Source organism: Parus major, chromosome 1 (genome assembly GCF_001522545.3).
Source record: "Parus major isolate Abel chromosome 1, Parus_major1.1, whole genome shotgun sequence".
NCBI lineage: Eukaryota > Metazoa > Chordata > Aves > Passeriformes > Paridae > Parus > Parus major.
This window is the reverse complement of record NC_031768.1, coordinates 5648591-5665373: the sequence shown is the minus strand read 5'-3', so window position 1 is coordinate 5665373 and position 16783 is coordinate 5648591. Positions and strand designations below refer to the sequence as shown.

Sequence of the window (16783 nt, the reverse complement as noted above, 5' to 3'; positions counted from 1 at the left end):
AGAGGGAATCAGAAGTTTCAGATTTTAATGTGTTAATAAACAACAGTAAAAAAAATGACAAGAAAGGGCTTTCATCAAAAAAAGAAAAAAGAAAAACACCCCCAAAAAACCCAACAAACCATGAGATTTGTAACACATTCTCTTATAGTTGCCCTATACATTTTCTCCATAGTTGCTGCTATGGGTCCTCATTTATCCTCATTATTGAAATCTCATGACGTTTGGAGGTTACAAAACTAAGAAACTGTTCCAGAAATATGTACATATTAAATCCAAGTAAAGTAACATTTAAAAAAGTTGAGACCAGTACATGTCCAATTAAGAATTTTTTTTATCCTTTTTAAAATTCAGAGTCCAACGTACGACAAGCCTGCACTATAAAATTCACAATACTTAATGTGCAAGGCATTTTAATAAAGAATAAACTTCTTCCAGTCGTATTTCTAACTTCATTAAGAACACTTTTTTGTTTACTTCCTTTAAGTCAGGAATTATTGAAAGAAAAAATAAATCAGTTAATCAAGAAATCAATGCTGTCAAGTTTATAGCCAAGCAGTACTGGAAATAGGCAAAGTGCCATCCATGGCATATCCTATATTTCCAACACTACCTCCCATGGAATTCCATCACACTGTCAGGAATTGATGCCACTATGAGGGCCATTCATTCTCAGTGAATACCACTGCATAAAATACTGTCTGAGGTTTTCTCCCTCTCACAAACAGTAATTAGGAACGCAAATTATCCTTATGAGCATCTTGCATAAGATAATCACTGTCAGAATCCAATTCTTCTTCATCTTCTGGTGTTTCCTCTGCTGGACGTTTCATGCCCCGCTGCTGTGAAATGGCCAACGCGTATTTGATGTTGTAGATGTTCCACTCACAGCTGTAAAAATAAATAGGAAAATGTTGTTTTCCTCCTAAAATAAACTCTAAAAGAAGACTGTCTCAAAATTTTGAAGGGGTTGACAAAAGACTGTCATCCCCCAAATCACTCCAGGTTTTTGATTCGAACTTTCAAATGTAACAATACGTACAGTTTTGAAACATCTTCAAAGTGACGCTGGATGCTCTTCTGAAGGAACTGAATCACAGGGAGCAGCTTCACTGACCTTGGGTGGAAAAAACATGCAGTTTGCAGTGCAGTTCATATTTACATATGGAAATCTAGAACTCTCAAGATTTTAACAAGCAAACAACTTCAATGCCAAATTTTAAGATAATCCTAAAGAAACAAAAAGGTCTCTGCTTTTGACTCTGCCCACAATGATTACAATCAATACATGTAATATATTGTGAGAAATATTTTTTCTACTGTCAAACTGCATCTTGAAGACCTAATTCTGCCTACTGCAGCAATGACAGTTCCTTTCAGATACTACAAGACTTCCTGAACAATGGGGAATTTGTTTTAAATTGTCATCTTGTACTTTAGCAGGAACAAAAGGAGAGATTTTGTTCCAGTCATTTCAATAACTGAAACATTAATACCCATGCTGAAGCAAGAGAAGAGTTACACAATGCACTGTTTTTTAAATGGCAGGACTCCTTCTCAGATTACCTCTCACTTAGCCCATTTAAAATTTGTAAATTTGCCTGGTTTTGTTCCTAGAAATCTAAAAATTCCATATTAGGGGTGGACTGAATATAATTCCCACACCAGGCCCGTGCAGTTCTGAAGTACTCTGTAGGAAGGCTGAGTACTATCAGTTATAATCACAATCTGAGTCTGTAAAAATGCAATCAATACCTGCACATCACCTTTCAGCTACATTAGAGATGCATAACTGTTTAAAAACACAATTGCCAAAATCTTACTATCACTCTTGAACTCAATATGCAGTTATTGTCTAAGCAACTCAAGCAGTTTTATCAGTTGTATTTGAAAAATGTTTCTGCAATATATCTTCACAAACCCAATAATGCATTCCAATTCTGTCATACACACTTTTTGTAATTTTTTTAGACCTTTAAGATCAAGTCCAAACTGTAACTTTTATCATTAGTACAGAAGCTGCAAAACTGAAGTGTTCTAATTGCAGTGCATGCATTATCTAGAATGCCAGTAAATGTTAAGTAAAAGCCTTAAACTAACAGGTTTTTAATTTCAACAGCATTTTGACTTTCATGGGATCTCACCTTGTTTTCAGCTTCTGTCCATGCAGCATAAGCAACTTATGAGCCCAAGTGAGATAGAACTCCAAGTGACAAGAGGTCTCAAATGCAGAGGCCAGGAACTCCAGTAACTTCTCCACATACAGGTCTGGCAGTGATGAGCAGACAACATCAACTGTGCAAAAAGGAAAAAGAGCCCATAAACATTCATTGAGCTGAGTTACTGTTTGGAATAACATGAAAGAGACCACAGGAAAGCATAAGGGGAAGGAGAAGAAAGAGACATTTTGGCAAGTGGTGGGTATTTAGTGCTGTATTTCAGGGCAGAGTAGCACAATCTCTCAGAGGACAAATGTTCCTTTGAACCTTCCAAACACCACCGTATTTAAAAGCAAGAATTTTTTTTAAAAGGAAATAAATGTCTTTTCTTGTGCTGTCAGTCCCAGAACTAGGCACAGTACTCCTGATGTGATGCCACAAGTGCTCAACAGACAAGATTCATCGCTTTCCTCAAACTGCTGATTACATCTTTGTTTACTGGTTAATGGTCTTCATCACACAGGCACAGTGCTAAATCAGTTAAATCTGATGTGCCCTTCCAACATCAGCTGCTTCTGAGAAATGACATCCAAAAACTCTGCCTGCAAATCTAGGCCTGATCAAATTCCATGCTGAAAAGACACTAAATGAGCATGAAGTAGATTGGCAAAATTAAAACATAAATTAACACTAAAAAGTCTACCTTTACACCTCGACTTGTGGCTCGCACATGTTTACAGCTAGCTCAGCCCAGTTTCATGGCAGACCCACTCACCTTCACTGCTAGGGACAGCCTCTATGACCTCCTGAATTAATTTCTTCTCATTCAGCTTGAAGGCCATGACAATAGCCATAGTGTACTCCTTCTGACTCAGTGTTTTGTGTATATTGCTGGGTGTGACATCAATATCCAGCTCAAAAGGATCAAAAATCAGCCCAGAGTCCAGTGAATAGAGCAGGAGACCCTCTGTGGTGGTGGCTGCCCAGCTTCGTCCTAGAAGAGAAATTAACAGTATTTAACAACAGAGTGTTCTAGAATGGAAACAGAACAGTAATAATAATCCTCCACTACTCTATTATTTTGCATGTTTTATACAGAATAAGAAAGAAATCCTAAATTAATTGTTGATACTAACCTGTAGGACAGAATCGCACACAAGTCACCCTTATTTCTGGTTTGAAGTGTCGATAGCTCATGTCACCTAAAAGAAATTAAGAAGTGATTAATGTATTCACCACAAGTTCACAGTCTAGTTATCAACTCTGACTATGAAGTTGCCATTAAATAATGTGCAGCATGGTAAAACCTGGCAGAATTAAAGACTGGGTAAGGAAGGCACAGTCCATGTCCAAGAGATCCTACAGCTTAAGTGGTGGGACTGAATTTTGTAACCCTGATGCTAAAACTGAGTTCAAGAAGTCAAACCCTTCTTATCTGTGTCAAAAGTTCAGATGCACATAAAAGCAGAAACAAGAGAGCAAAGCCAAAGCCATACCTCTTTTTACTCCAGGAAGAGGGATGGCAACACCCTCATCACCTCCACCCCCTTCATCAATCAGAGCCATGCTGCCAAATTCAGTCATTTTTCTCCGATCTAAGTACTCCTGGAAAAACATGCAAGTTCCATTCACTGCACTGAATCTCTTATCAAACAGCAGAGCTCAGTTTAGACTGTGGTTTCACATTACTATAACTTTGTTCTACTCCAGAGATGCTCTGTTTGCTTCCCCAGCTGCAGTCCTACTCTTTCTGCCCTGCAGGTTCCCTAACTGCACCGTGCTAATGCAAGGGCTGTGTGGCCAGAACACTGAAAATGAGATTTTAGGGACCTCACAATGTAAGTGAGATTTTAAGAATCCCCTAGGCCCCCATTTCTAAATACCCATCCCCTCCAGGATTCTGTTTCAGATGGTTCACTTTCTTTCAAGCCAGATGTTGAGCTACACCAGCTCATAAACCACTGCTGATAAAGCAGGATATTTGGAACAACAGTCAGATACAACCTGACATGAAAAATGGAACAACGATCATTCTTCTTGGTAAGGAGATGGTGAAAAGGGTTACAGGAATTTTTTTCCTTCTGATGTTTTTCATCATTCACTTTACTTTTGAAGGAATTTAATTTGGCATTTGGCAATATTTAGAAACAGGTTTTTAAAGGTCAGTGATGTTCTCTGTCCACAAAAAATATCCTTCATTTCTTTGCTAACACAAACTGACACCGAGGGAGTTAGCTTAGTACAAAATATTGGTAATTTAATTTTTCACTTCCATTTTAAGTTTAGTGCCAACTTAGTATGCTTAAGAGTTCTGCCCATTCAACACAGGCACACTACAAATCTGGCAAGAGATTCAGGAATTAATTCTGTTCCAAGAGGAATATTTCCTTCCGTTTCTCCTGCATAAAAATAAACCCATTCTTAAAAAAAACATTTATGAATCACTCTTAATGAGATGTTATACCAAAAAGCAAAGTTTTGTGAGTGTGAGGAAATGAAAAAAAAAAGACTCCTGTGCTCACATACCTCCATTGCATCTAAAGAATAGTTGCATGAAATTTCAAATTTTTTCACAAGAATCTGTTCCTTGACATTATATATACAGACAAATTTTGACAATCCACCTGCCAGAATAGATTGACCATCTGCTGAGTAGCACAGAGTTGTAAAAGATCTGGTGAAGAAAAAGAGAGAACAGTTTAATTTCACTATCACATCTGAGCTAAAAGACATGAGTACAATGTGAAGACTCAGAAAATAACTACTCCATGGAAAAAGTGGAGAACTTCATTCACATGGTACATACTTCACACACAAATTTATTACCAAGCACTTGGTGCTTTACTATGAATCACAGACAATTTAGAACTTCAAAAGCTTTTCAAAATACTTCCATGCTTCTGAATCTGAGTCACAGCTCAGTCAATGAGCTCTCAACTACACCATGCATGACACTAAAAAGCAGAAGAGATACAGAAAAACCAATGCCATGGCGTGTTTGAAAGACATTGTTGAGAGCTCACCAGCAAAAAATACTGCTTTTTTCCAAAACTTTTATTCCAAAATGTTATTGTTTCTTTTTCTTTTAATTTGTTTTGACTGGAAGCAATACAGGACAAAAAAGGGGAGGGGGAAAAGAGAAGAATAAAACATTCTCTGATATACTTTCTGAGAGCACATAAATTCAACTTGCCTTTAAACATTACTTCACATGCACAGCAACAAGTAATAAACCCCACACCTTAATTACCTTCTTTAAAAAACATAAGTTTCTACATACTAATGGTTGCATACTAGTATTTATGTAGGAAGATATCTACTAAAAAACTAACCCACAGCAAATTAACCACTTGGCCTGAGAAGTCAATATTGTGTTGGCAACCTCAGCCCATCACTGATGAGAAAGAACACGTGCTCAGAATGATGCTGATCAGTCAGAGAACACAGCCAACAAAAAGGAGGCATCTAGATGTCAGGCAGTCTTTTAAAATCCAGCATCAGAATCAGAAATATCTGAACAGCAGATCTGAAATCTTGATACAGAAAACAAACTGAAAAACAGCTCAAAAGTAACCCAGTGTGGCAGCCCCTTGTCACTGCAGTCCCCTGGACGTACTTGCCCTTGGCTGCCTGCTTGGCAGTTATTTTATCCAGCTCCTTCCTCCCCATCTGGAGATCGTGCCTGCCCTCGATGGAGCCAATCTGCACTGCATTTTCATGATCCCAAAATGTTATCTGGCCATTCAAAGCAGCAACTGCGAGCTCCTTGCCATCAGGACGGAAGGCAACAACAAGAACTGCAAAGAATTTGGTAACAGTTAAAAATGCAGTCAGATACTTTTCTAAGAAGATCTCCTTCATTTTTCTACAATCTTATCACAGCTAGTAGAAAAAGCTTAAGAATAAAAACTATGACTGTATACTTTTTCTGTGGACAACATACAGATGTTTAGCTAATCATAATTTCTTCTCATTCAGCTTGAAGGCCATGACGATAGCCATAGTGTATTCCTTCTGACTCAGTGTTTTCTGTATATTGCTGGGTGTGACATCAATATCCAGCTCAAAAGGATCCAAAATTAGCCCAGAGCCTAACTGAGCTAGAATTAAATTAAAATATTTACTGCACTGTTAACCAAGTACAAGAGTGAAGTATCTGAACTTTTGATTTCCATATCCATGAATGAGTCTCTCTGTATTTGACATGCTCTGTGGATATTAATATACTTCACATAGAATTTTTATATTTTATAAAAGATGAGAAATTAAACAAAAATTACCATCTGAGTTCATTATAAATGTCTCCTTAGTTCTCCAGCTGTCCAACATATCCCATAATTTGACAGTCTTATCCCAAGAGGCACTGGCAAGAACACACTTCATTGGATTAAAGGACAAGCTGCTGATGGGACCCTCATGACCTGCTAAGACCTAAGAAGAGAAGAAAAAATAACCTGCAATTAGGTAAAATAAACTGAAATCTGTGTAGTCTGCATTCAGTAAACTCCAGATTTAGCCTATAAACCATGCCTTGTCCACACATGCTTGAGATCACTTTTGGACACAGGGCGTGATACACACCAGTGATTCTTAACTTTTTATTTTCACAAGTTTTAAAAAAATTCCATGAAGTGCTACCACTGTAGAGGCATCTACAACCACTCCTATGCACACACTTTAGGAATGCAGCGTGCCATTTTCCTCCCTCCTTTCCAAACCATCTGACCAACTGTGAAAAACCAAGTCACTGCTCTGAGAATTCAGTATCTCCTGTAGCTGATAACACTTCAGAAAAAAAAAAAATAAAAACTGAGAATAAGAGTAACAGAATTTTTCATTTCATGGAGCTCCTACTCCTCAAAAAAAGGTATCAAGGAAAGAAACTAAACTCAAAACTCTGGAGATCCAGGTAAAGTATATCCTGAGTTACTGAAGTGATCTGTATTCCATGGCAAAATTATCACTGAGCTCTTCTACATGATGTACAGAAATGCTTAAGAATTGAAAAAAATAATTGAAAAATCAGGCTCCTGCTCTTCTCCAGCAAAACCCTTCACAAAATCTGTATCAGCCTTAATACAGGAATTAAAATTTTTTCATTGCCTGCAGAAAATATGTGGAAAAGAACATCTCTGAACAAGAAGGGAAAGATTCTCATGCCCATGTGCTAGCTCAGCAATATGGCTGTTACCTCATCACCAGAAAGAGATCATTACTCAAAAATTTTAAAAACTATTTCCCACACAAATTCAGGGTGATCTCCGTGCAATAAATTGAAAAAAAAAATGCTGAGAGCAACATAGTGCAGCTCCAGTTTTTGAATATAAATATAACAAAAAACTCATTGTATTGAAATCCCTGACTAATCCCAAAGTTTGTGAGTATCACAAACACAGTTTGCTTGAATTTAACACAGTGTTAAATTCAAGCCCTCCCAACACTGTGGGTCCTTACATCCAGCAGCCTCCCACTCTGCATTGACCAGATGAATATTTCAAAGGAATCCTGGGAACCAGCTGCCACAATCTCACCACTGGAGTCCACAGCTAAAGAGGAGAACTGACTCGGTCGTGGAGATGTAAAGGTGCGGAAATTCCGGTACCTGTTGAAGAGGCATAAAGAAATTATGAGAACATTTTAGGTAGATTTAAATGTGTGTTTAAGAAATTTGTTCACAAAAGGAGTTTATTTGTTTTGTAAAGACTTCTAAGCTATGTATAGAAAAAATACTGTTTGTAGAAAATTAGATGGGATGGCTCAGCATGATTACAAGATTGAAAAGAAGAATGAAAACCTCTGCAGAAATAAGAGACAGAAATACTCTGAGGAGCTTCCTTCTATTAAATAGCATGTGTCAGTTTTTCAGAATCATGGGCTTGTTTACACACCCAATTTTGTGTACAGCTGTATTACACTATGGAAAATGCTGTTAGCCAAGTGCCTTCTCCCCACTCAAGTAAAGCTAGACAATGATCTTCCTGGATTTCCAGCATCTATGAGGAAAGTTCTTCCAGAATTTTCTTCACAGCATTCCTAATTACTATCTAAATTTAAATCAAAGGCTGAACCAAAAAACAGTAAGGCAATGCTGCTCACCTTCACGAGACTTCAAACAAGCAATCAGCAGCTTGCTGCATTTTGAGGGGAGTGTGAAAGCTGAGGACCAAATGAGACACAAAAGCTTTCATGAGAAGAGTTACCTGTGCAGATCAAAGGCACGCACTGTTCCATCGAGGGAAGCACTCAGAATGACATAACCAGTGGAAGTGAAAGTTACAGCAGTGACACCACTGTTGTGTTCTGTGAAGGTGACAAAACAAAAGCTGCTTGAAGTGTTCCACACTTTCACCTGTGGGACAGACAAGAAAAGACTTCTTAGAATTTCCATCATCAGCAAAGAGAAAATAAGGGTAAGGCGGCAGCAGCAGAGTAAAGAAAAACTAGTTCTAGAACTCTACAACAGCATAAAAGACTTTCAGTAATATCCCTAGAGAATTCTCTGCAAATGAACAGAACAGGCCACAACTTTTCATTAAACCCCTAAAGATACATTTGCAACATAAAAATTTAAGTGGAGAAACACAAAGTTGAAACAAAGTTAATCTTCGAGAAAAGCTGTAACATTTGCTGAGCATCTTGAGTTTCCAAGCTCTGTATTGTCAGGAATAAGACAAGTGTAAAATTCAAAACCAACTCTGAAGCTACTACAAAAGTTACCATTGAGATGATATTTCAGTTGTTTGTTTTGTTTTTTCCCTAAACAAAAATCTTACACATTTAAGTTTCTAGAGTTTGAGACTTTGGGGGTTTGGCCAGTTTTCATTCTGTATGGCAGAAGCCATGAAGTGGCAGATCTTCTGGCATTCCAAAGTTTTGATAGGAAATCAGCTACTACTGTTATCCCATTTATTCACCAAGACATTGTGGCAAAACATCTTTTAAAATAAAAGTACCTGCACACACAGCCTATCATTTCAATGCAAGTCATCCATGAGAAGTTTATTTTTCTTTTAAATAACATGCTTCTGGAATAGCACATTAAAACAAAAAATTGCACTTGCATAAATCATTTGAAATTAATTTCATATCAAAAAACAATTATTAAAAGGGCAAGAAGTTGGGCAGCTGAAGTTCGTTTATCCCAAAATATCATGGAACCATAAATAAATTAACACATAATGAATTAAATATTTTTATATTTATGGTGACTGGACCTATAATAATTTAAATACTATCTGCTTGAAAGAGTAAGAGCAATTTGCAGACACAAGTAATAACAAAGCAAAATATATACACTCTAGAGACAAAAATCAAAACATTTAAGGGAAGGATAAAAATTTGACTTTATAGTAAGAAAAATATGTACCGATTACAGTATTAGAGCTTTCTACATAAAATGGCAAGTCAAGCTACTTATGACATTATTAAAAGCTCATATTCCAGCAATATTGCCTCACTTACTTTGCCATCCTCCCCTCCAGTTACTATGTACTGTCCATCTGGAGAATATGCCAAGGAAACCATGCTGTTGAAATGGCCCTGCTGCTTCAGCACGTAGGACTCACTCTGCCATTCCCACACCAAGAGCTGACCCAGACCTGTAAGCACAGCAGGATTAACCACAATGACCTCCAAATGCAAGCCACAAAACACACAGTGGCAAGCAATATTAAAAAAAACAACAAAGGCTGATGCAGACAGGTTGAATTCTGCATCTTTCATTCCTAATAAGAGATTTTTCCTTTTATAACTTCAAGGCAGTTTCCATAAAAATTTCCTCCATGAGCTGGTACTTGGAATAATGTTTTTAATACTACAACAGCAATGTTTTCAAACAGTTGAGAAATGAGCTGGTAAGAAAAGCAGGGCTGCACATAAGAGCAAAATTTTGGGTTTCATGCAAACAACTATGGACAGGGTGGGAATGCTGGAACATCCAGGTAGGTTTGTAAAATGCCAATGGGCTACACGTGGAAGAGGAAGAGGGAACAGTCCAAAATGAAAGCAAAAATTAACTACAGGGCACCTGGGCTCACCCAAACTCTGGTAGAGCTTTCCTATATAAAAGATGTCTTTTTTACTGTATCAGCAAAATGCTTTCTTGAATCATCAGAATCCTGTGAGATTCTTTAGTGATATTTGCTTTACTATACCGAGACACTACAGACATGAAACTAACAATTATTTAACACTTGGAGTCAAAACTAGCAAGAGGGATTTGGGCCTCATGCCCACCACATTCCCTGCTTTTCCCATGCATACAGACTAAAAAGAACTGACAAACCTGAACATCCAAAAGCAATCCAGTCACCAGTGCAGTTGATAGAAATAGAAGCTATCCTTTGGTCTGAAATACTGAAGTAAGAGAATTAACCAATAAACAAACTTGTGTGATAAAACTTCAAGTCTAATATTTATTAATAAATAAATAGCTGTCAAGCAAGTTGTTGGATTGTTGTACTGAACTTCTGTACCACTGTAACATCAAAACCCACAAAGTTCATTCCTTTGTTCTACTCCAAACCATCAAACATTCCTTATTCAGAATGAAGGCAGAGTATCTGCATCCCAAAGATGTACTTGCCAACAGAGAGTAAAACTCCTCAAGTTTAAGAAAATAAAATTGGGTTTTTTTGTACATGGAAATTGTTTAGCTGCCATCCTACAGCTATGAAAAAGAATCTGATTTGATTTCTCAACTCAGACACAACTTACAGATAATTTTACATATGCATAACTTTCCAGTTAATATTTTCTACAAAGAAACTGAAAATTTTAAAATGGACAGAGTTAAAGAAGTCGAGAGCCAACAATCAGGAACTTGAGTAGTCTCCTTATTCAGACCTCATGTTTCCAAAATAAGGAGTGAAATTATATGGTATTTATTACATAAATTTATGATTCTGCGTTTCCAAAAATTACAGTATTAAATAGATAGTCTTAAGATTTTTGTGCTCTTTTTATTCATCCTTCACTGCTTAACATGATGTGTTCTGAATCAAACAAACATGAAACTGCCACAAAAGAACCTATTCCCTTCCCCCACAAAAACCAAACCAAATATATTGACAACCCCACACCTCACCTCAAGGAGTGGATCAGATTAAAATCTGGAAGCTCGTGGAGGTGAAAGATTCCAGAGGCAAAACCAGTGACTAAAAGGTGTGTTTTCTTGTGATAGGCTGCAGCTGTCACATTATTAAAATCTCCCTCTTTATTGAAAAAATACCTGGCACCCAAGAAACAAGAAAAAAGGTGATTGTTAAAGAACAGCATGTTATGGAGCTGCATCTCCAAGCAGCTCACCGAAGAGCTGATGAGCCGCCTTTATGTCATCTCCTGAAGTCAACCAACCCCTTCCAGCAAGAAATCAAAGCCTCAAGACTTGGGGTACTGTAATAAAGATCCCATTTACACATTCTGAGTTCCAAACAACAGCTCATCACAGGCTATTTTTCTTATATTGTTAAAATTACACTTGTTACTCTGAAGGTGAAAGCTAGTGCCCATCATATAATCAAGGTAAGACAGAGAGGAGTTCTACCAGAACTACTTAAAATGGGATCTGCAGTTAATTTCTAAATCCTGGGTAGTTTTATACTTCTTTGAATAAGTTATAACAGATGAGAAAAAAAAAGCCCAGTACAATAAATCGCCATTACATCTTTGATTTTTGATAACTGGAAACCACTTACTTTGCAACACGTGAATATTTAACTTTATTTCTAGTTTCTTGTTCACTTGGATCAGCTTTCCCATGAATTTCTTCACCCTTTGGCTCTTCAAGTAGTTCCTCATCGTCTTCTGCTGCCTTCTTTTCCTTTGCTGCATCTTTAGGGGGCATGGGCTTCAAACCATCCAGCTCAGTGTCACACTGCCACACACACAGAGCTGCATCCTGGCTAATTGTGTACAGCTAGAACACAAACACACCAATTATTCCTGTCCAATACCCATGCTCTGAGCTCTGCAAAAATATGAATATGGACCTGCAGAAGGGTTAGAAAGTGTGCATTCTGTTCTCAGGATATAATTCAAGATGCTTTAAACTGGGAGTTTTACTTGTCATGAACTGGTGATTTATTTTGCCTGCCCTCAGAAAAATTTTGCAAGGACCAAAAGTAACTTCATTACCAACCAGCAATACAGCTAAGATAAATCATTTTTTCATATTTAAAGCCCTAATGCTTTGGGGAAGCAAATTTAAACACATAATTATGGCAGAGCAATCAAGAGACACTTTTAAATTCTGAGATATTGTCAAAATAGTCACCTAAAGATAAGATTTTGTTTCCACTACTTTAATATTTAATATTAAAATTAAATATTGAAATTCAAGCGTGTTGTGTGATTATACATACATCTAGGCTATTCTCTTCAAAAAAGCAGGCAACTATGACATCCTTATGGCCTCCAAGAGAATAGTAAATCAAGTTTTCCCATCGTTCTGCTCCAAACACCCACGTGGACATGTCCTTGCTCCCCACTGCAAAGCATCTGCAAAAGAAAAGGCAATTCCAACTGAACACTGCACTGCAAAACTCTTCACTGGGTGGTGAATGTTCTGGGCTCAAATCCAGCAGTCACCACTTTATTTTATAAACAACAGAGTTGTAATCTGAGGGTGGCTTTCTGGTCTGACTAATTATATTTTTTTAATTAAAGACAGAATTTTTAAAGCTAATGTAATACTTCAGAGGAAAGAAAATGGGACCACAATGTGCATTCGAATATCTACATTTGCAGCCAGACAGTGCTTCAGTTTAACAACTCACTTGGAATCATCAGTCCAGTCAATACAAGTTGTTTCATCATATGGGCCATAGTAGGTTTTGTCCAGAACAAAGGCATTAAATTCTCTTTTCTTCCCAGGAGCATGGTACAGGTAAGCAAGGTTGTCTTTTGTAACCACAAATTTCCTGGCATAAAGTGGGGAAAAAGACATAATTGCACACAAATCTGATAAAGCAAGCAACTGTTCAGTACAGACTGCAATACAATGAAACAATACAATAATAAAAAGGTTCCTGTGCTACTGAAACAATAAGAATGGATTGCTTTTGAACATTAAGTATTTTCAGACTGATATTATCTCCCATTTCAGCATTATTAAAGAGAAAACCTTCAGTAAAAATCACAGAAGCTGAATAATGAAATTTTTATTCTCCAAGCCTCAAAATAGAAGGAAAAGTTCAAACATTCAAACAAGGATGTTCTGTTTCCAAGGCTTTGCTTTCCTTCTTTTCTTCCCCTCTCAATTTTACAAAGTGACCCTGATCAGCTCAAAATCTCCCCTGACTCATGAATAAGAAACATTCCCAAATTGGTTAGGATGGCTTCACAATCACAACTAGTTTATGGGGCAATTCCTGATGTTTAATTCTAAAGCATGCAGTCTTTACTTACTTGCCATCAGGGGAAAAGCTGACACTGTGAACTGGCTTGTGAAAATAAAACTGATGTATCACACATTTCCCAATCAAACTCACAAGCAAGGCAGCTCCCTCTGTAAGGACAGAAAAAAAGGATCATGAGAATAATTGAGTTCCCAAAGAAATCATAACCCTAGCAAACCTTCTTTTCTTAAAGAGGGGGGGGAATTTTCAAGACAGGGTGCTGAATATTATTAAAGTAAAAAAATACGATTCAAATTATGAGATACTATCCAAATTCTGTAAACAAGTTATTTTAAAGTTATGTAAATAAAGATAACTTCCACAAAAATTCTAAGGTAATTTTTATAGCGGACTACTTCTAATTTTGTGTTAAGGTTGAATACCTAACAATAAAGATTTCCTCCTCTCAAGGCTGCGTTTTTACCCAATTATTTTACAAAATAAATGTCTCTTTGTGCAGGTACCTTCATCAATCAGAATGGCAAGGCTTCCATCTGGAGAGAGCCCCACACACACAATATTGAGCCTTGTAGCCAACGGCAACGTCTCACACTTGTTACTGCAATGAAAACACACAACAGTAAAATGGGAACAGGAATGCAGGAAGAACATCTTCGGTGTCGGTGGAATGTGCTTTGATACCTTTGTTAAGACCACAGACACAATTTGGACTTAAACCCCCCCCAGTTTTGTTTAGCTGCCACAATGCCATGAACACCAGAGCTGGACTCGATGATCCTTCCAGCCCGGGATGATCTGTAATTCCACATAAGAGACAGGCTCCTGACTGGGATACGGGCACAGGGAGCATCAATCACAACTCTGGCACACAGGACAGGCTGATGATGCTCCACGTTTTGTTATACACAAGAACCATACAACTAAATCAAACAAATCCATTTCTTCCCTTTTCCTTTTTTTCCCCCCTCTGAAATACACCTTTACGTAACTCCTCTGCTGTTCTCCACATGACTGTACCCACACAACACCTGACAGCTATTCCACTAGGCAGGCTTCTACCTTTTAATGCTAAAGCAGACGCTTTCCAGGATATTTTGGCAGGCCGAGCATCCCGGAGAGCCCCATGGGTCGGGCTCCAAAACCTCCTCAGAGCTTTATTCCCCCCGAAACCCCCGCGCCGGCAGCGCCAGGCCCTTCCCCGCTCTCTCACTTCTTGAGGTCGAAGAGGGAGATCCTGTTGCCGACGGGGCTGAGCAGGGAGTTGCCATCGCGGGTGAAGCTGAGGTTGCCGCGGCGGTACACGGTGCCCAGCAGGCCGGAGAACTGCGGGGGCAGGAAGGGGCAGGGTTAGAAGGGCTGGGGAGATGGGGAGAGGGGGAGATGATGAGGAGATGATGGGGAGATGGGATCGGGGCTGCCGCCCGGCTCACCCGGTACGCGAAGCGCATGGCGGCCACACGTGGGGAGCGCGGCCGCGGAACTGCGGCGCTGAGGGGCGGGCGCTGGGCCGGGAGCCGCACATGCGCCGGGAACAGGGCAGGAGGGAGGGGAGGAAGAAGGGGAGGAAGGAGGGGAGGAAGGAAGGGAGCGGAGCGGTTCCTGCGGGCTGTCAATCCCGGGCGGTGGCACCGCTCTCTGTCCCCTTCCCCATCCTCGGGCCCGCCGCCGCCGCTCCCGGGCCTCCCCAGCAGCCGCCACCAGCCAGGGGAGCTGTGGTTCTTTTCAGTGAATATATTGCGGTATTTATACTTTTTAGTAAATGCCTTGGGGTGACTGCGGGAGCTGGGCCTGTTTAGTCTGGAGAAGAGAGGGCTGGGAGATCTCATCAATCCATATAAATATGTCGCAGGCAGGTGTCAGAGGATGGTGCCAGACTCTTCAGTGGTGCCCAGCACCAGGATGAGGAGCAATGGCCGTAAAATGAAACACAAGGAGTTTCAACTGAACATGAGGAAGAATGTCTTTAGAGAAAGAGCTCTGGAACATCTGCCCAGGGAGCGTGTGGAGTCTCCCTCTCTGGGGACATTCCAAACCCCCCTGGGTGTGTTCCTGTGTCACTGCTCTGGGTGACCCTGCCTGGGCAGGGGGTTGGACTGGGTGATCTCCAGAGGTCCCTCCAACCCCGAATATCCTGTGATTCTGCAATTAGAGTGGAACAACACCAAATGCCCAGCCTATAGATGTGGGAGGTTTACTTTAAAGCAGTTTAATGGCAGTGGAAAGGATGATGGTAGCCAGTTTGATTCTTTTCAGTAAAAATGTAAAAATATCACGAAGAAAATACATAAGGAAAAGAAAGAAAAGGAAGGAATGGGTAAGAGTAGATAGTGGAAACATAATACCACCTTTGGATCTAGTGGTGACACTTGAGTGTTGTCATTTTGACATTCCTTGCTTAGAGATGGTCACAGTCTCCATGCTTTGGGAATGGGGCCCCACAGAACGAAATTTCCTCAGGTTATGTACATTCAGGTCAGCATTGGAACGCCCAGATCCCTCCCCAGGAAGGGAATTCTTCATGTCTGATGCAAGACTGGGGCATGCACCACCTGCTGAGGGAGACTTCCAAAAGGTGTCACGGCTGCTTTGGGGTCCTTGGTGGTCTCAATCCCCATCTCTTAGTCTTGCCTGCTCCATGACCCCACTTGTGCACCTGCACTGGGGGCTGTGTGACCACCATGGACCTGAAGAGCAAAACTGGCACCAGAAAGATGCTGCCCTACCTTTGTATTCCCATTTGAACAGCTATTAGTGTTTGAGGCTTAGAAATTCATGAAATCCTTACTGTCGATGCTTTTCAGCTGGGTCCTTGGATAATCACTCACAGGTGTTAGTGTTGCAAAATGTGGAATATGTCAAAAATAACTTAAGTCAGGATGTTCTTTGACGGTTCTATCTTTCTATTCTTCCTAATCAGCAAGGAAGGAGAATTAATCAGCAGTACAGAGAGCAGTGTCCTTTAGTTATGGATATCCTGGAACTAGCGAGCTTCAAGGATGCAGTAAATCAAGATATGAATGTATGTCTCATACATAAGTTGCTAACTTGGCAAAAGACTCAGGTTCAGGTATCCTAAAACTGAACTATCTCCATTAGACCCTTCCCTGGAGGATGCACAGAAATCAGCTGGAATTACACAACTTGTGTGGAAATGATTAACCATTCATAATAGAGGGGCTGTACCTGAGAGGTTGCCAACACTGAATTTCTGTGTATAAGTAACAGCAGGAAAAGTCTGGAGGGATGTGCTGGATTTGTGGAATACTGTGG

The 16783-nt window shown here is 39.5% G+C and overlaps 1 protein-coding gene across 1 annotated transcript; it reads right to left on the bottom strand.

Moving 5' to 3' along the window:
• Positions 1-8: 8 nt before the first annotated feature.
• On the bottom strand, positions 9-15037 carry PWP2 (PWP2 small subunit processome component). The gene is made up of 21 exons (XM_015630285.2): positions 14944-15037; positions 14724-14836; positions 14017-14111; positions 13563-13662; positions 12932-13075; positions 12518-12653; positions 11852-12072; positions 11242-11385; positions 10441-10511; positions 9618-9754; positions 8357-8505; positions 7611-7758; positions 6437-6587; positions 5773-5953; positions 4683-4830; positions 3653-3761; positions 3293-3358; positions 2932-3150; positions 2142-2292; positions 1040-1114; positions 9-888 (listed from the first exon to the last, which is right to left on the bottom strand). Exons 1-21 carry the CDS (start codon positions 14959-14961, stop codon positions 729-731), a joined length of 2736 nt encoding a protein of 911 aa, XP_015485771.1. The 5' UTR covers positions 14962-15037; the 3' UTR covers positions 9-728.
• Between the last annotated feature and the right edge of the window lie 1746 nt (positions 15038-16783).

What these genes read in the sequence shown, in the direction of transcription:
- PWP2 (XM_015630285.2), bottom strand. An exon ending in GACTGGACTGATGATTCCAA is followed by an intron (nt 12,654 to 12,931) that starts GTGAGTTGTTAA and finishes TTTCTTTTGCAG; the next exon opens with ATGCTTTGCAGTGGGGAGCA. An exon ending in AAGCAGGCAGCCAAGGGCAA is followed by an intron (nt 4,831 to 5,772) that starts GTACGTCCAGGG and finishes TTTCTTCACCAG; the next exon opens with ATCTTTTACAACTCTGTGCT.